Source organism: Ammospiza caudacuta, chromosome 3, assembly GCF_027887145.1.
Source record: "Ammospiza caudacuta isolate bAmmCau1 chromosome 3, bAmmCau1.pri, whole genome shotgun sequence".
Taxonomy (NCBI): Eukaryota; Metazoa; Chordata; class Aves; order Passeriformes; family Passerellidae; genus Ammospiza; species Ammospiza caudacuta.
In genome coordinates, this window is record NC_080595.1 from 34055056 (window position 1) to 34075997 (window position 20942).

At 38.2% G+C, this 20942-nt stretch overlaps 1 protein-coding gene across 3 annotated transcripts in view; it reads right to left on the bottom strand.

Annotated features, from left to right (window-relative positions):
• The window catches only part of ZFAND3 (zinc finger AN1-type containing 3), a 135520-nt gene that overhangs the window by 19791 nt on the left and 94787 nt on the right, over positions 1–20942 (bottom strand). For all 3 annotated transcript variants that reach the window (XM_058800989.1, XM_058800990.1, XM_058800991.1), the window contains exons 5-6: positions 17257–17322; positions 550–720 (exon numbers count right to left, since the gene is read on the bottom strand). In XM_058800989.1, coding sequence (XP_058656972.1) covers positions 550–720; positions 17257–17322 — 237 coding nt within the window. The remainder of the gene's footprint in view (positions 1–549; positions 721–17256; positions 17323–20942) is intronic.

Here is a 20942-nt window from a genome sequence, read left to right on the forward strand (position 1 = left end):
CTGCCTGTACGGGATTATTGTCTTCAATTCAACTACCTGAACAGTGTCATCAACTTTGGAAAAGACAAGTTGGATGATTATTAGTGCATGGTGAAAAATAAGTCTTCCCCACACAAACTAAGTGTGAGGATGGAAATATTTTCAGTTAGAGGGGGTTTTTGGATTTAAGTTTTTTATATTTATGTAATTATAACATGCAGAAGCAGCTACTGACCTATGTTCCTTTACACCCTATAGAAACCTTCTTTGCATATTTACTGATGTGCTTTGTGCTTCCTCTCCTGTCAAGTGGGTATGATGCCCTTCCTGCCTTACAGGGAACTTCTGAAGCTGAATTCATTAATATCTGGCATCTCTTGAGACAAGGCAGTACATCAAGGCCAAAGTTTTAAAGGGGAAATTTGAGGAACTAATGATAACTTTTTGCTACCAATGGAAGCTATAGCTTCTGTTTCAAGCATCTTTGCAAGGTGAAAAGCGCAAGTGTTCTCTGTGTTTCCACGTGTGACCCAGACCTGAGCACGGCTGTGACTGCCAAGCTGTACTCACCACAGCGACACGATCCCAGCTCCTGCTGTACTAGCTCCAGTTTTGTTTGGCACTGGAAGCATCGACGTCTACTCTTCTGTTTGGATCGACTGGTTTCTTCAGGCCTGTCATTACTGTCATCCAGTAGCCGTGGCCGTTTCACAGGAGAAGCCTCACTCTCCGACTGTGAATCTGTTGTATTCACAACAAATATTTTAGGAAAAATATTAGAATTTCCTTGCTGAGGCATCCCTTTAGACAGACTGAAGGTATATTGCTTTCAGCTGATATACTGCTTTCAGAGGTATCCCACCAAGCAGTGTGATACCTCCCCATTCTATTGCATATGCATGTTTTCCTAACAACCAAAATGAGCATCAAGTAAAGGACAAATTATCTTTGTTCCCTATAAGAACCCCTCCTGCTATCAATACTGAGCATAAAGTGAACTGATTAGCTTCCTTCCAGCCTTGGCTGGGTCATATGGAGATACATGTAGAGCATACACCATCCTAAACAATTGCAGGCTTCAGCTGTCATCTCATTTATTTTCTCCTGCGCCGCCTTCGGTGTCCCCACACAAACTGACTGAAGTGATTGAAAACAACTGAGCACAGGTTTGACCTATTTCCTCCCTGGACAGGAGGGGGATTTTGCAAGCACAGCATGTAAATTGTATATCTTATGACTGAAGGCAGTACATGAAAGCACCATATCGTGCTTTCCTCTCTTTCCACATGGATAACAATTTAAATGTAAATTAGTATACACCAACAATACAAGCCCAAACAAAATAAGCATGATCTGTACATACATCCTATAAATTTCAAATGCCCAGCCATTTCTAAAGTATTAGTCAGAACACTATTTGCATTAATAACTTCATAAATTTCAGCTTGTAAGAAAATGGTGTGTGGAAAGCCTTTAAAAGTTAAAGTTTATAACAGTCTTACTTCAGGTAGCTTAGTGCTTTTTTTTTTTCAGCCTTTCTTATTTTTTACAATGGAGAGTGTACTGACAAGGATTCTAGAGTAACACATGGAATGCACATTATTGACTGAACAGTGAGATGCCCAAGCCTTGTTTTTGTGATATGTCAGAGACATGACATTTCAGTGGATCTGCTGCTCTGCAAACCAAGTCAGGCCAGAAAAGATATTTTCCCTTCCCAGATCTGTGCACAGTAGAATCAGTGCTGTATTTCTTTGTAATACAAACTGCAAATAAATCTAATCCCAACTGTACTAAAAATTAAATTGTTGGTTGCAGTGCTGCAAGGAGCTGCTGAAAGACATTACTGCAATCAGTCAGTATTCTACTGCATGATGGTGAGCAAGGAAAAAAAAGCCCATTAGCTGAGTTAAATCCCTTTACAACCAACATTAATCCAACAAATAACAGGCTAAATCTATCTTTTTGCCAGGATGGTAACCCATTGAATATGTCTGTACCATTATTCTAAGATTCCATTGCTTATGTCTGCTTTGTGCTGTCCTGGATTAGGCAGGAAAAAGTAACTGCAATGGATACAATACTGTCCATAACCTTGTACTGTCAGCTATCTTACCTGAGCCACGGCTGATCAACATCATGACTTTGAGTAAACACCTAAAGGAATACATGGTAGCTTCTCCCTTTGGGAGGCTCTGTTAACTTCTGGCTCCTCACATGCAATACAGACTAATTTACATTTCTTACCTGTGTTTCAGCCCTTGTGGCACACTTTTTTTCCTGTTGTACCCCACTGTTCACAGCCATTACTAATAAACACCTTGCCTCACTGGGGCCTACTTTGTCACACTGCTCTTAAGATATGCTGAAAATGTGCCTGGCTTTCCAACAAGTATAAAGCTTCTGTATCTCACATTTCATAGAAGAGTGATCTCCTTTCTGCACTGCATATAGGTGATAAGTTTTTATTAAGCTGCAATGATTTTATCTGATGTGTGCCTCAAGACAGCCACCTTTTTGATCAGTGTCACAGATTACAATTTACACCTTACAAAATACATATATTAGGCCTAAACTAACATTCAGTACATAATGTACTCCACCTCTGCATGCCTGGCTGTGCAGGAGCCTTGGCAAGAAAAAGAAAGTAGTGCATAATGCATTAATACAGCTATGGAACAACTAGTCCTGTCTTAAATCTCTGGAGATAACAGTTCAAGGGAAAGATCCTCTGAACAGACTGCCTGACTCCCTGAACAGAGATCCCAACTCATACTCCAAGGCCAACAGTCCTGTCCCATGGACACTTGTTTTCAGAGTGCCTAGAACACCAGGCTAGCCTGGGGTGTATAAGGACACCCCCTCCAACAGGCAGATTCTGTCCTGTGAGCTGGCTGACTCAGCGTGCAGTAAAACCTGCCTCAGCCCACCCTGCTGCCCCTAATGGAGGGTGTACATCATTTGCAGGTTATTCACTACTCAGATACACTGCCAGTATGGAATAGCTCCCCCCACACATCTTTGCTTCTGGAAATACAAACCATTCTGGTAGTTCTCAGAAGCAAATTTGGTATTCTGAATTATGCTGATGGAAACCATAGTGGTCTGCTGATCCTGAAGTCCAATTCATGGCGTGAGTCAAGCAGTGTCTAATAAGTTAATGAAACCATATGCCTTAATGAGAAAAACAGCTACCTCAAGTCAGGCTAGCAGTCCTACAAATGAAAATACTTAATCATACACTTTCAGTTAATTGGTAATGACTAACTGAATATTAACATGAGTTGTTCATTATCATAGAAATTATAGATATCTCATTTTTTACAATGTGTATCTCTCTGCCATAAGCTAAACCACTTAGCACTGAGGCAAACTCAATCAGGCTCTCAGGGACAGCACCACCTCTCTGATCACTGATTGCCCAGGACCTTGAACACAGGAGTCCAAGCTAACACTCATCACAAACCAGACCCACAGCTCACACACTTCCATCTTCCCATGGGCAAGTACAGTAAGCAAGGAGAAAGCACAGAGCAGAAGTTAGACCTCTTAGAGTCAGTCCTGTGTGCATTTCTTCCAGATTGCTTTTCATGATACTGACACATGCAGTACAGGACACGAGATACATCTTCCAGCACCTGGAATCTTGCAGCCTTAAAGTTCAAAGATCTGATAGCAAAATGAAATTGTCATACATAGCTTCACTACCTGGAGTGCAACTGAAAAAAAACCCCTAGGAATACAGGCTGAAGTGCTGCAACCAGAATCAAGAGTAAATGCCCAGCATGAACCTTTAAACAACCAACAAAGCCTACAGAGAAGAGGATTCTCTCAGCCAGTGACTGACAGTGGCTTTTCTCAGAAAGTTGGTTAATTCAACAACAGTTACTTCTTTCTTTGCTTGTAAGAAACATTTTCCATGCTCAACTTGCATTTTATTATTGCACCTAAACCAACAAATACCCAGTCCGAGAGAAAAACAAAAATGCTCTTCTTCTACCCACAGATGTAAAAATCATAAAACTTCTCCGTAAAAATGAACAATAAGGATTAGAAATCCCCAAAATTTCAGGAAGAAACTACTCAGCAGAGTAACTGCCATTGACCCTTCTCCACTGCAAATTTAATTCTGAGTTAAGAAGCAAGGATTCTTCTGATATCTGATGGTGGAGATCCTTCTAATTGTGTATCAAACTCCCATTTGAAATGAGAGAACAAAGAAGTTCAGTTAGGCAAGGCTGAAACTGGAGGCTTATCTGGAATCAATAAGCAGAGCAGTGTTCTTAAAACTCTAATGTCATGAACAGAGACTCACATTTGTTCCTCACTGTCCCTGTTCTCATCTCCATTACTCATGTTCTCCCCTCAAAATTCTTCTAAAGAAATGGTGCCTGAGCTGATTTTCACTCCCTTACTCTCCAGCCTTGGAGGAGTTTGCAGGCTGCATGCAGATGGCTTCAGTTCCAATCATGATGGCTCCTGCATGGCATCTGGGGGGAGAGTGGGATGCTCTAGGCCCAACAGAGACATGGGCTAACACAACAGGGAAGGAGGAGGAATGGAAGAGATGGGAAAAGCATAAGAAAAAGAGGATCTCTCCTCTGCTGCTGCTTTCTTCAAGATGAATCTGTTTAATCTCTGGTTTCATGACAGCTTTTGAGGCACTCAATCAGGTTTTTTTCTTATCATAAAGAACCCATCACACAGACTGGCATTTATGATCTCAGCTGTCTGTGCAAACACCAGAACAAGCAGTCTTTAATGAAACCTCAAACATTACTGCCATCTCCCCTGAAACTATTTTAGAAGCAGCTTAAGCTGTTAAAATCTCTGCCCATGAAGAAACTTGCATAGTCAACGATAACAACAATGTAACATGGATTAACTAAAATTTGAGCAATAGCTTGTTGCCAATTTCTAGGGTTTTTTTTCTTTATTTTTTAGAATTCATTATTCTGTTCTTAGATGAGGGATTACTTAACAGGCTGGCATGTTGATTATGCATTAAAAATTTCATCTAGAAAAACTGCCTCCATACAAATCTTCCCTATCACATTTACCAGAATCATAATTTAAAATAATCTCTCTAGTTCAAATGAATCTAAAATTAACACAGTGGTTCCAAAACCCTTTTGTTTGTTGACTATTAATAAAGAAACAGAAAATCAAGATTAACACCTCATAAGCCAAGTCTGACAACTGTGACCGCCTCAGTCCCTCCCTGTTGCTGCACAGTGCTGTGGAAAATGTTATTCTGAAATTCTGATATTTCATTGAAATGAACATCTTATCTTTTCTTCTCACACAATTGTGACTGCATCTCAAGGCTGTGCACCTCTTTGGAAGCACTACCAATCATAAGAAATGTATTTCTTTTGTGAATTCACCTCAGTTTTTTTCAAAAAACACTACAGACAGATGTCTCAAAAGTATCTTACATAAGCCCTTTGGTAATATTTAACCACACAATCTCTTTTCTAGTATCATTGCAGGGCCCTTAGCACCATTATTTCACCGATTTTTTTTCCCCTCCATAGAGTTTAAAAGCAACAGCACTAAAACTCAATGTCCCTAAACAATGTGGAACAGAGAGACCACATGGGAACAGTCTCTATAGAACTCACATCCCATCAGCTGCTTCTTTGCCTCAGGAGGCTCTCCATGAAATCACACTGGAGACTATAAATAACCCCCATAAGTTGTATTACATAAGTTATTATTTCTCATCCATCATCAAAACCACGCAACAGTAGTTGTTTCCAGCTCTAATGAGTAAAAACAACCAATAAAACCCCCCACAACTTTCAGCCTAGCTGTTTGAGACACATAAGTGGGAGAATTGCTGCAAAATGTTCTAAATCTGAAACATTACTGATGCGCTTCAAACTCTCAACAGAAAAATTCTCCTTCCCCCTTTGCAATAGAGCTAAGAAAAAGGATTCCATAACAGACTTGAAGCATTGGATTAATTTAAGAAAAACTCCAAAAACAAACAATCAAACAAACAAACCCTCAAAAAACAAAAAAGGAACTTAGCATGGATACTGCTTTGGGTGTAAGAGGTATTTTCATGTTCAACAACAGCATGGCTTCATTTTTCCAAAATGAGAGCTGGCATACGTGACATGTGTTGCTAGAAAAGAGGTTATACATATACATGTATCCATGTATGTGAGTGAATGAGTATTAATTATATGATTTCAGGACAACAGACAAGTGAGGGGGCATAACCATACATACAGTTTGGGTAATGTTCCACTTGCACATAAGAAAAGGCTTTCCTCCTGTAGGGGAGAGCTGGCACTGGCACAAGTTGCCCAAGTGGGTTTGTAGAAGCTCCATCCATGAAGATACTCAAAACCTGACTGGACACAGGCCCCAGCCTGCTCTAGGTGACTCTGCTCTAAGCAGAGCAGAGTCTCCTTAGCTCTCTCCCACCTTCAGCCTTTCTTACTTCTAAGATTCATGAACAGGAAAATAAAATTAAAAATTTTATATTAATTCCTTCCCACCATTCAGTTTGTGTTCTCCTTTAAACCCATACTGCCAGTATTGTCACCTGGAAAGAGGAAGTGTAACTTAATGAGGGTTCTAACTACCATCTCTAATGAAACAGAAGAGACTAATCTAATGAATGTTGAAAATGTATGAGAAATAGTGAACTACATTAGTTCTGCATGCATTTAACTAAGCTATAATTAGAAAAAGTGTGAAAATGGCTATTATCCTTTCCTGTCAATAAAATTCATAATTGTTAAATTTTGTGAAAAGCTAATTAGTTTTCATCTTGTATTTAGGCTCCCATAATACATCTATTTTACATTTAAGTTTTTGCATTACTTCCCCCATACTCTCTGATGTCAGCATGTCTTTAGTTAAATGAAATGTTAATTTATTTCTCAAACATTTTTACTTATATTCCAGATTGATTCAAACAAGCACATATCTAAATGTATTCAGGCACCTGTACCATACAGTTCCTTTGATGGACTAACTCCAGGCATTTCAATTAGTTAGAACATTTCCTGAGGCAATGGCCACCTCTACTGCTGCTGGCTGACAGAAGGATTTTGTTTGTTTAGAAAACTACATGAGTGGGGTTCCTTTCCTGAATTACACCCATGGGAGAAGCCTGCAAACCTCCAGAGCCACTACAGATGAGCTTGTGAAGAGAGAACAGGTTGGGCATTCCAGGCCTGCTGTTCATCTCATGCTCCAAGGGTAAACACCTGAAGAACGTGTTTAAGAACAGCTGCTGACAGCAACATCATATACACTCAGTGACTGCTGGTGTGCACAGGCATGAGGCTGAATTCTCATTGCCCTGATTACTGGGGGCAATTGACTCAGGGTAGAAACTTGATATACTATTCTAAGGATGCTAAGAGAAGCTGGCTTAGGTTGTTGGTGGGGGTTTTTTTAATGGCTCACAAGCACCATGTCATCTTCATATATTCAGACTATTATAAATAATGAACCTTGAAAAGGCCAGAAGAAAAAAAGGGCCATGACACTAAACTCAAAAAAATTACAAAAAAGTGTTTTATGGTGTTAATTTGAACTTTTCTCATTATTAAATAATGTACTTTAATAGTACAGGGTTAGGGCTGGGAGAGGGACAAAGGCTGTTTCTGGTGACACTTGAAGTTAGATAACAAATGACATCCTGAGTGGCCTGAATAATCAGAACAGGATTACTAAGTGAAAGGATAATGCACACTACAAATAGCTAAATGGAAGAACAAGACACAAGTAGAAAGAAAAAAGGCATAACACTAATACACATTATGAAGAACATATGAAGACAAATCATGAATACCCTGGCCATTCCTCAGCACCTGAAGACTACTTAGTAGTATTCAAATATGCATATTTACATATCTGAATATGTATGTAGAAATACACACAAATAAGCTCACACTGGTTCTGATAAAATAGGAAACTTGAAAGCATTCAGCAATATCATAGTTTTGGTTTTGCTGACTTTAATGAGAACCTTCTTTTGCTTTGCGAAATTCTCTAAAATATGATTAGCAAGAATAGATAATGTTATAAATATTTCATATTTGCTACTCAGCTCCAGTGTGCATAAATAAGCAGTGCTGCTCTGCTTCCAAATCCTAGTGGTATACTCCAGCTATGTCCTCATCAGTCAGATGGTATACAGTATTCAGGAAGGTAATTCTTCAAACTAATAGCCTAAAACAAGTTCTATATAGAAAATATTTGCTCTGTTATTTTTCATTCATACACAGAGTTTTCCTTAGCAGACCCTTTCCCCATTGGTATAATGAGGGTTTTCCAAGGCTAAGAGAGATATTCAGAAGAGGAATTGTAAAGAACTCTTGCCTGCTAGCAGTGAAAAAAATACTTACCAATATTTATCTTTCAAAAAACTAATTTTTCTTTTAAGTGTAGAATTTCACTGATGTCATTAGTAACAGAAATCTTGCAATGAGAGACTACAGCTCCAAGGATTGTACCTGATTAATGTCAAGGAAAAAACCCTGAAAGTTCTTATATTTTGATAAAAATTTTCCTGAATGCATTTGAGAGAAAGTAGATTCTGAAATGTACAGCTAATCCATCTTCAAACTTGGTTTTAATTCCATTACTTTAAATAAAGCCTAACGATTTATATTATATAGTTTATATTTTGACTGCGTTACTCTTTCTAGCAAGTTTTTTTTTGGGGGGGGGGGGGGGGGGGAGGGAGGGGGATCAACCAACCCTGGCAGAGGACACAATTCCTGTACACCTGGTTGGTGTCTACAGTACACCAGAAGTCAGGCTGGTTTACCAGGTAGTTCTTACTGTTTGGAAAGAAGATGTTTGGGAAGCTTCTACACAAACCTGAACCAAAGACCAGGGAGAGGAAGAAGAGATCAGTGAAACTTGGAGGATGCAACAGTACATGCACTGTCTTGTATCTTATATCCAGCTCCTTTTCAATTCTCTTTTGCTCCAAAATTTGCTCTCATTAGTTATTAGTTATTCCTCAAAGTTCATGTTACGGAAATAATTTGGAACAGAAACAGAAAAAAGACATAATTTGTAAGTTCATGAAACTCTCACACAAACAACTTCCTCTCTTTCTAGGAAGTTACACTTTCCCCATGTATGTCCAACAGACTAAAGGATACTTCCAAAAGGCTTTTAAATTACCTTCATTTATTTTTGAAGTCCTTATGAAAACTGTGATCTAAATGAAAACATTGAAAACTTGTTCTTAGAAATTGTCTGATGCTCACTGAAATAATTAGTCAGAATAGAGAACTTCATGAAGAGTCAGATGAAACCTTTGGGGCACTCACATCAAAAAGTACAGCAGGAATCTGATAATGGATTTGTTCCCTGCGAGTTACATGTCTTTTAAAGTAGTAAAAAATAAAAAAAAAAACTGAATGAAAAAGTAAATGTTAAGTGGCTATTTGTTTCAAATCTATTTCAGACCAGTTATTTAATGCTTAACTTAATTTTAAAAATCCCCAGTGCAGTAAAGTAACAGTTTTAAAATTATAAATTATAAGTTTATAATTATAAATTTAAAATTATGTGTATCATTTGCTAAAGCATACCTGTAAGGAAGCTGTCTGATCTGAACAGATCAGATCAAGATGCTGACTGCTGAGGTAAAATCAATTCAATTCTTCAACCTGACAGGAGCCAGGCCTTTAAAGTTAATGATCTCAACTATTCTTTGTGACATTCTCCATACTGTCAAAATTAAAGCAAACCCTAGGCTCCCCATATCCTCTTCCAGTAGAGTGTAGGTGAGAAATGCAAGACATACAACCCTGATTTCTTTACCCTTGAAATTAAAGGGGATGTGCTTTGTTTAAAGTGATGAGATGCAATTTTTCCAGCAGTCTCTGGTTATAAAACAAGGAGTTCAGAGCTGTAGGGAGAGCAATGTTAAGTAAGGGCAATAGATGTATATTCTTTCATAGTATATACCTGTCAGAGATCACTCAATTGACCGGACAGGTCTTCAGAGTTCTGAAAACTAAACACGGCATGAAACCACTAAAAAATAATCAAGGTAAAGCTGTTTCATTTTAACCAAAATATACATAAAGGACATAATATTTGCTGTTCAGTTTCAACAAACTGAAGACAAATTCTTTGTCATAATTCCCTAAGACTTTGGTAAGAAGAGGTGGCAATATCTGAATTTTAAGACAATGACCTTTTAATTGCATAGTTTTATATTTGGCAACAATTTCACCAACCAGACTGAAAAACATCAGCCGATAGAGAAAATGTAGTGAGAAAATGTTGAGGGCAGTGCACATGTTTTTTCAGGACAAGAGAGTCTCATTTACAAAAGCACAGGTCATTTATCAGCTCATGGCCCAAGAGAACACTGCTGCCTGGACTGCTCTCCCAGATCTCTGCCTTGCATTGACCATCCAAACCCTCCCACCTTTCCAGGAGTCTCTCTCCTGGCTCTTCTCCACAGAGCTTGAAGTGCTTGAGGCACTAAATGCTTGCCTGTACTTCCAGACCTCAGTTCTCATTAAGTGCTACAAATGCTGTTGAGGTTAGACTAAGTATCTATAAAGACTCACATCGTATTTGTTTTCCATTAGTGTCACTGAAAAAATTAGGTTGGAGGGGATTTCTGGAGGTCATGTGGTCCAGCCTCCTGTGCAGTGCAGAGTAAAACATCAAAGAAATTGGATCAGGTTGCTCAGGGCCTGGTACATTTTCAAAAATTTTCAAAGACTAAGACTTCACAGCCTCTGTAGGTACCTGTTCCAGTGCCAACCAGAGGGGAAAAATCTCTTCCCTTAATCAGTCAGCTATACAGTTCCTAACACAGTTAATCCAGACAGTGTTTATTCCTATCATCTGCTACCTTTAGTTTGACATTCAAAATAATTTTCTTATTGGCTGGCAATTCAATGTGAACTCCTCTCAAGAGATCATCCTGTCCTACTGACCCCAACCTTCCTCCAAGTTGCTCTTTTTTATGGGATTCAGAACTTGGAAATGGAAATGAAAACAGACGAAAAATTTGAAACAAAAGCAGCAAAAAGAGATAAAGACATGTGAAAGCTGAGAAATGGACTTACACAAACCCAGAAAGTCTTATAAGGGTTATTTAGTGAAGAATAAAAAAGTTTCAAGGGCTTATCTGAACTGCACAAAGGATAAAAGAAGACGAATTTGGGTGATTTGAGAGGATAAATAAAGATAGTGGGAATAACAGTTTAAGCACTTGGAGGACATTTTTTGTTAGGATGCTGAACTTGAAATGACCTCAGAGAGTTGGGAGTACTATGAGGTACACAGAGGTGTGTGTGTGTCAGCACCTGCTGGGAGGTCACACAGGCCAGGAGGCCCTTCTTGCCCAGCCACAGAGAGATTCTGATTATTGTGTTTTACTTCTGTTTTACTGGGTTGGGTATTTTTCCTCTCCACAAGGGAAAAAATGATTGATTCTGACAACCTATGAACCTCTGAATAACCAAAATCTACCTGAATTATTGCACATTTCTGCCACTCACACCAGCATATACCAAATCCTACTTTCTGCATGATGTAGTGTCCTGGTTTCCACTGGAATTTTCTTCCTAGTAGCTGGTACAGTGCTGTGCTTTGGATTTGGGATGAGAATAATGTTGATAACACACTGATGTTTTAGGTGTTGCTAAGCAGTGTTTACACAGAGTAAAGGGCTTTTCAGCCTCTCACCTCACCCCACCAGTGAGAAGGGCTGGTGAGCAAAATAAGCTGGAAGGGGACACAGCCAGGACATACCATACCTTATGGTGCCATGATCAGCATATAAACCAGGGGGAAACCTGGCCAGGGGCTGCTGCTCAGGAACTGGATGGCAAAAGTTGGTTATTTCTCTCTCCTTTTTGCTATTTTCCTTTTTTTATGGTTTTTTTGGTTTTTTTAATTATTGAACTGTTCTTAAACCTAGGAGTTTTCTTTCTTGGAGATCATGTTCAACTGCAATTGATCTCAGTTAGTGTGGTTTTTGGGACCATAATGTTATAAAATAGGAAACATTAATAAGCATATGTTATCATATGTTATCATGCTCATCTATTTATCTTATTCCACAACATTAATTTTATTTCTTAAGGCCAACATTAATTTTATTTTTTAAGGCCAACAGTTCTTTCAAGAATGACTACAACAGACTGGTAAGAAAAAGGGGTTAATCCTAAATAAAAATTACTGGCATGTCTGTTAAGTATCTGTAATTTATCTATACAGCATATGAAAGAGGGCTTTCACAGCCATGATACATTTTTAATCCCTTTGGCCACCTAAGCTATCTAGCTTCCTCACTTGATGATCAATGCAAAGAAAAGGTACACCTAGGAGCCACTAAATGTGAAAGTTCATTTCAAAGTAATACTGTGAAAAGTTTCCATTCATCTTAGTTTAGTGTACTTTAACACAGCAGCAAAAGTGTTCCTCTCCTAATACCATAAGATGACAGAAAAATAATCTATTTATTTTATCCTGCCTGTGCTGAAAATACAGGGACAGGAGTCATTGTTTTCACATGCTGTCATGCTGCTGCATGCCTTTTCATTTCTGAATGCTGTGTTTTTTCCACGACTTGGAAGAAAATTCTCTTCAAAAGTAAACAGCATGAGTGATTAATGTATGAACTATGAAGATGCTTGCAAAACTTCTGTTTAGTTCAAAGCAAATACAGACTAAAATTCAAGGCATTTTTTTCACTGCAGTTTAGTAAAGCGATGATTTAGATGTCTAGCACAGAAATGTGCTAGACTGTGATAGATAAAAATCAAGAAAGACTTTTTTACAAAAAAAAAAAACCAAAACCAATTATTGTGTGCTAACAAGCCCTTATAAACCTTCCCAGGAACAGCTGAAGTTTTTAAACTCAGAGGCAAGGATCATCACAGCTATAGCTGACTTTTAACAAACTTTTTGATGTACTGACCCCAAACCCATCTCTTTAGATTCTCCAACTAACTCAATTAGTCTAAAATCATGGGATGCCTTCAGTGTAAAAGAAAGTTCAGGTGAACCATATCCACTATTTTTAATGAACAAGGAGGGCTTTGTAAAGCTGAGAAAGGCAAGAGTGGAAATAAATCATAAAATTAAAGCAAGTCCTTAATTTTGTTTACTGCTATGACTATTATGATCCTTACCACTAGGAGGATTTTAATCTACAATAATCATAACACTTTGAGAAGGCTCTTAGTTAACCAGGAGGAGAGGAAACCAATCTGTCCATCCAGATAGACACAGGAGCATGGAACAGACAATCCAGCATGTCACAGAAGCAGGCAATAAGATGAGGCAGTAAAAAGCCATCACCATCCATCATCTGATCACAGTTTGGTGTCATCCCCCAGCCTCCATCAGCTCCTGCCACATCAGTGCCAGTCCCAGGCACTTCATCCTGTTTGTAATTGCTGATGAGCAGCAATAAGGCCTCCATGCCTCAGCTCCCGTCCGTTCCACTTCAGCACCCACCTATTAGGTTGTAACTTTTATTTACAGCCTTGCTTGATGTGCTGCTCTATTAGTGCAGCTGGAAACTGAGCAGAGGGAGGGGGAAGAGCGTCCCTAATGGGCATTATTATTGCTAGGGTTGGGTGATTTACTATGCTGCTCAAAGGCTGTTCTAGCATCACTTTCCTGTTGGTGAGAGAGCTCCAAGAAGGCTGGATTTCAGCACAATGCCCTCCAGAAGTCAAACACTAAAGAACACCTTAACAGCCCCTTGAAACACCAATGAAAACCAGACCTCAAAGTTGGTTTGGTGCTATAATCTTTTGTGTATTTTTTGCTCGGGAGCTTAACACTTTGGAGCAATTAAAAAAGAAAATCTAATTAGTGGTGTATGAGGTCCTTTTGTCCTTGCTCAACACATAAAGATTGATTAAAAAATTATCATATCAATGTAATGATTTCATGGTTTTAGCTCAGGCTCAAAATCTCTGTACTTCTATTTTCATAACCCGACCTTCCTACATCTCCTCAAAGGCTGTCCTGTCAATTGTAGAGGTTCAAACTCAATGTATTTGGATTCCTGGCAATGTTACAAGTAAGCACATATCTTAGTACAAGAACATCAATAAATTCAAAACTTCAAAAAGAACCACAGCCCTATTTAACCACTTTACTCAAGCAGTGAAATAATTATTTCCATCTTCTAGACTCAAATTTTAAACTAGAAAACACTATCTACACATATAACTATACAAAATATTACAGATGAACATCTCTGATGAACTGCTACTGAGAAATGAAGTACTTAAAACCTCACCAACTTTATGAATATAATGTATGAATTGATTGTATCATTACCACATTTTATCTGCCTGTTTCTACCACCTTCTCTACTGCACAATTAAAAATTAAGTGAGCATACTTACACAGTTCCATCAATTTTTTTTCCAGGTTTCTTTAAGCTGCATAAAAATGTTATAAAATCTGCCTGTTTAGAGGTGTGTAGTAAATCATCATTAAAGTTGTACAGCAGAAAAACAAGAGTAATATGCTACTTGCTACTGCACTTTCCCAACAAGAGCACCTGATACAAATGGGATGTGGATGCCCTGCACTAGAGGAAGCCTCCCAGTACCTGCCATCAATCATCACATTACCCAACCATTAGGAAACAAATCAAAATGCATAAGAAGCTATACACTGAACCACACAGCCCCATCTTTCTTCCTACAAAATCTTCAGACTGCCAGCACTCAGAAGCCTTTGAGGCATCATCCAAACTAATGATTGCAAGGCTTTATTCATTTTTTTCATTATAATCCCTGTCCTGTGGGTACACTGGAATAGAAATACTTTTACCACAGTGATGATTCTGGTGAACAGGAGGAAAAACCGCACTGTTTGGTGTCATAATACTATTTTTTATCAGAACAGCTCTTACAGCATGCAGGTTGGCAAGTATATAGGTAAAATCTCTTTTTTCTCTATGAGAACTTTTCCTTTACCTTGGCAGATTTATTGTTTTGATCTTTCTTTGATTGTTACACTCATGCTGATAAAATACGAAAGGTTTGTCTCCTTCCTTAATATTCTGAGGGAAACTTACATATAAAATAAGTAGGTCAAATTTCTAATTTTCTGTCTCAAACACTGATCTAGGGAACTTCGGGGAATAAACTATGCTGAAGGGTGAACAGAACTACACAGATAAAATCCAATGCAACATTTTTTCCTCAAAGCTCTTCCAAGCATAAGAAACATAGGATACTTACAGAAAATAGGTTTATGAACAATGTGTAGTGTTGACAAATACTACTTGCATCATTTAAGTAGCTTCCTGGGAAGCTGAAGTGATTCTAGTGTGAAAGAATGTGCTGGTTTTGACTGAGATAGAGTTAATTTTCTTCACAGTAGATAATGGGGCTGTGTTTTGGCCTTGTGGTTAAACCCTGACAAATGTTCACCCACACAGTATGCTGCTCATGGCTGAAGATGTCACAGCACTTCTGGGTAATATTTTGTAGCCAATGTTTTTTAGTCAATTTCCATGACAAGATGGTAATTTATTTCAAAGATGAGAGTTTGCTGAAAATTCAAGATCTGGAGAAGATACCTAACTCCTGGTACCAGGTTTATTCATGTAAGGGACTATAAAGATAATATGTAGATTATTGAGCAAATAATTTAAGAACCTCAAGGGAAATTGAGGTAATTCAAAATCAGTAGATTTAGCTGACTGAAGATTAAAGTTGTGGTATCAAATTAAGGTCATCTCCTCCTTTTCTTGCAAAACACACTAAATGAAAAACATAAAAGCATGTACAGACCAAACAAGAGCACAAACTGAAAATAAAAGAACTACTGAACAAAGTTAGCCAGGACATTTTTCAATATGTCTTGTGGTTTCATCTGCTTCACTCCAAGGAGCTTTTACTGGTACCATTTCACACTCCAAATAATGAACTTACATGTCTATTTGCTAAGCACACACACACAAAAATTTCCAACAGTACTCTCAGTTTACTGTATCTGTAGCACCACAGCAAGCTTTTAAATTACTCTGCCATGAAAACCAGCTAAACATTACAACAGCTAACATATAAAGAAAATATAATTTAGAAATACCGTGAGCGAAGCAGATTCGTTTTCAAGGGATAGAGTGGCAAACATTCCATCTTGTTTAGATACACATCCATGGCTACACAGAAAAGAAAACCCAGTCTCCCTGTTTTGAAGAACTATCCTCCAGTTCCAAACTCAGTTCTTTGGCAAAGAACACTCACTGTCACAGACTATCATTTACTACTTGAGAAGTCTGCCTCTGCAGCAAGAGCAAGTTAAAGCAGCTTCTCTGTAACCTTCCTCCACTGCAGAACAAGCCAACTTGTATCACCACACATCTGCTGCAACCTAGCAACACCTATGGAATAGCTACAGTTCAGCTCAAACAGTAACTTGAAAGACTTTTTGAAAGAATGACTTCAGATGAAATTTCCCCTGAACTCCTTAAAGAGCAACGGCCCTTACTCAAACTGGAATACCCTTCCTTTCTGCACATAAATGCAAATATAGGCAAAAATTATTTTGGGAACATAGACTGCAAGAACATTACCACTACCTATACACCTACTGCTCCCCAGGAGATTATGGCTTCCAAGAGTGGTCCTGGTAGAAAGAATCATGTGAGTTTTCTTTAATCCACACAAAACCAAAGCCTGCAGAAGACCTGAGCCAGTGCAGGTAACTTGGCTGCCTGACTGAATGAGTGCAGATGTGGTTCTTCAGGACAGATCTGATTCAGAAGCAGTGACTTTAGCCTGGCAATGACCTAACAAGTCACTCCTAATACCAGCTCTCTGAGACATTATCCGTCTACATTCTGCATATAGAAATAAAGGCATCAAAAAGGACCCAAAGCAGGTAAAATTTAGTCTCAAAGCCAAGATCAGCTGTCTATACTGCATCTTCAATCAGGGAAAGTCAATGTGCCCAGAACAGTTTTCTACTCAATACTTTGCACTTCAAGGGCAGGATTTCCAGAACTCTGTCACAATCATTAGACTTAAACAGACTACTCCTGTATGTCTTGTTTTCACAAAGATTAACTGAAAACAGAGTGTATTTATAGAATTATGCTTAACAGGATTCTCAGATGAACTACCTGCCATACTAATCCTTTTATATGTACACTTCTGTCAGCAAAGTAACAATATGTATTTTCATTTGGCATTTGCAGGTACAGTTATTATCCTTTTCTATTAAACTATAACTGTTCAATACAATGCAAAACCTAATTTTTTTATCCCAAAAAACACATACCTGAGTCACAAGATCTTTTGGTTGGTGTGGTTAACGAGGCATGAGCTGTACCTGTGCATGGCCCACCTGAAAAAGAGAAGATTGTATGTCTCAAAACACCACCTATATTTAACATTTCCAACCACATCAAGATTATACTTAATAACATAAAAAACACAGAGGAGCACTTGTCTTTGGAGAGCACATATGGAAGTAGTTCTACTCTCAGTACTTTTTTCCCAGCTGAATGTGAATGTCTGGTGGTAAAAAAAAAATAGATGAAAAGTTGGGACAAGGTTACACTTTTAAAATATACTTGATAAATATTTCAAGAGGCATTTTTAGGAAAATATACATAGTAATTGCAATGCTAGAAATGTATTTAAGTGACCCACAAGTAACACAAGGGACAAAGTGATCACTTCTCTGATATCAAATCTTGCTACTGACTCCAGTGAGATAACAACTTTGCCTCTGATCTTGTTCTCATTATGTGTTCTAAGTGTGGCACAAGCATATGCTAACAAGCTCTTTTCCATGTTTAAGGTTTTTCAGCTCTGGACTCTTGCCCACTCATCTGGTATCTGCTTGGTAGTAAATTGCTTTCTGCCTTTTTTCTTAACATGCATCATCGTTGAGGAGTTCTCCAGAGATCTTGTTAAAATAGCAATCAATTGAGTGCACACAGTGACTTGCAGGAAAAATAAATAAATAAAAATAAACTCCATGCAGAGAAGCCAAGACAAATTGACAGTAGCACTGCCAATGGTAATACACATCATAGCTTTGAAAATTGAATATTATAAATGGGAAGATGGTAGAGAGCCTGAAATTGAGTTAGATCTACTAGAGTTTGGCTATCAAAATACCAATAATCAAGTCTGCACTAAATTGCTGGTAATATAGTAATGCTTGCTGGCAATACAACACAGCTTAGTGTAACAGAATAACCTTTAACATTAAGTCTTCATGCACTGAAAAATACTAAAAAAATACTAAAAATACTTTTTCCCTCCCCCCCAGTCTTTGAATATCTGGAAAGACTGTGGAAATGCTTTTACCTTTTCAAGTATTTTCAAGCCTGGCTTGTTAGTAAAGTGGTTCTTTTTGCTCCTCTCTGGGATGCTCCCCCTTGAAGCTTTCCTTTATTTCTCTTTTTCACTAAGTTTCAGGTCTCAGGAACTTTGTCTACCTTGAAATACTCACAGCATTGTAACGCTTAAAAAAAAAATAGATCTGCAGTTGAGGGGGAAAAACGTGATTAACTTTCTTTGTTGCATTTGATTTCAATGAAGTCCACTTGGGAACAGAGTTTTACACTCAATTTTCCAGAGAAGGTTTAATAAACTTGATGAGTTTATTGTTCTCCCAACAAGTTTCTCTAGCAACACACACCATTTCCCACCTGTGTGATGGACAATCTTTCAACAGGTGGTTACAGTGGCCAAGAAGCCAATTCTTGGCCTGCAGGCCAACACTGAGGGCACTCATCAGGGCCTGGTCAGAGGTTAAGGAAAGCTTCAGGATATGGGAAACTATTGAACCTGACATAAGAAATTGCTGCTTGTGACAGGCAACAGCATCAGTAGCTGGCAGATGCTACAGACAGTGATGCAAGGCACTGTTGGATTCTCCAGGCTGGCAAGGAGGGAGATGGTGAGAAATGGCTGAACTGCACAGGTAGGGGGAGGGGAGTGGTGGGGACTCTATGCAGGGTCAAGTCTGCATATGAGAAGAGACAAGCTTGCTTTTGCAGTGAGGAGCACTGGTAGTCCTGGGGTGGGTCCTTTCCTAGGCAAAAATAAAGCATCATGGATGGATGGATGGATGGATGGATGGATGGATGGATGGATGGAGCATCCTGGTATCACCAAACTGGCATTGGCTTAAAGCCTGACAGCACTGGCAAGCAACAACCTCTTCTCAACAACCAGAAATGGTCAAGTAAGCAGAAATAATTTTTTACACTATAATATTTTCAATTTTTTTTATATTCTGGCCTAGAAAAAGTTACCTTGATCTATGTTAGTACTACTGCTGCAAAAGGCTCAAAAGATATTTAGTGTAGGGGTTGGTGCATTTGGGGAAGAAAATTAATACTGAAACAGAATCCTTACCAAGTTTTCTAGTGAAACCTTCTGCATATTCAAAAACCTACAGAGCGGGTCTGTTAAGTCAGTCTTTACTTTCAGACACCAAGTATTTGGTTTCAATATAAAATGTGTGTAAGCAATAAATTCAACAGGGTACAGAATTTCAATGAACTGACTTTGGATGCAGCTGCCTCTTAAAATGCAGCAGCTCTTCTGTAAATAATTTTAGTTACATTCTCCCAGTTTTCACTGAATAGACAGTGAGAGGCATCATCACTGTGGACTAACAAATAAGACTAATCCTTTCAATTATTGCAAAGTAAATATTTACAGTAGCTGATACTTTCAGCATTCAGCCAAATGTAAGAACTTTATTCCTCACTCTCTAAAGTACAATAAGTTGGTATGCATTCTGCACTTCCCTTTGTCAGATTTCTCCTGTTATTTATTCTTCCCTCATTAGGTATGGCTTCCATACAGCTTTGATTTGTATAGCACAGCACCAGAGTTTCAATAAAGAGCATCCTGGGATTTGCATGCATGTACACTAGTGCCTAATAACCAGTGAAGGCAGCACGCACTTTGCCGCTTTTCCTTCTGCTGCTCCTTTTGTTCCGCCATTAAAAATGCCATGCATAATTCAGTGCTGTGGGCTTGGCTGTGCAGCTCTATGTGGCAGTCACTACATGGAATCTTTTGGTATACATAACTGATAATTCCAGCCTCTTCATATTGTTTGGAACAGGACAGTATATTTCTCACAGCTTTGACAAAAATTCTGTGTGTGAAAAAGAAAAGGGAAACAATAGAACACCAGTCTAGCTTGACTATTCACAAAGGCAGGCTTATAACTTTTTATGATTCAGGATATATCTGCATTTTCATTGCCAAAAAAGTAAATTTTTCAAGGTTATTTAACTGTGCTATATAAAACAATTCAGTGCACAGTGAAAGGCCACACACGTCTAGCTTCTAACATAACCCACAAGGCTGTAGAGCTCTTTTTGCTCAGCACAAACAAGACATTAAAATGGAAGGAAAGAAATATCTTTCAACTCTATATCCAATTAACAGAAAACACAACAGCTTCTGCTCCTATTTTTTCCAGTGTATGGTTTCTGACATTTGCAACTCCTCTTTCAAACAAAAGCAGTCACTGCCCAGGGATAATGTAGTCCCAAGAGAACATTATTATAAATGCAAAAAATTCTAAAAGCTACTCAAGAAATTAGAAGAATTGTGAGAATTTTGAGAATCCTCAAGTTTGCAAATTCAAACATAGAATTAACAAAGGACAAAACAAGGTAATTGAAACCATATCATATATTATTAATACAATAGTTCTTGTTAACATAGTTACTATGTTCTTGGCTTCTGATAGCCACAGCTTTCCATAACTTACTGTTAGCGGTACTCAGAATATATTGATTAGAAAAACAGATTCAAACTCAATTTCTCTAATTATCCAAAGTAGTACAAGTTTATATATTGCTTATATTTCTATGGATACATTAATATGCTATTATTTACTACTCTAGACTAAATTCCAAATTCTGGATGTGTAAATTGTCTTTTAGAATGCCCTTCTGCATTGTCCATCTCCCTTCCTGAACT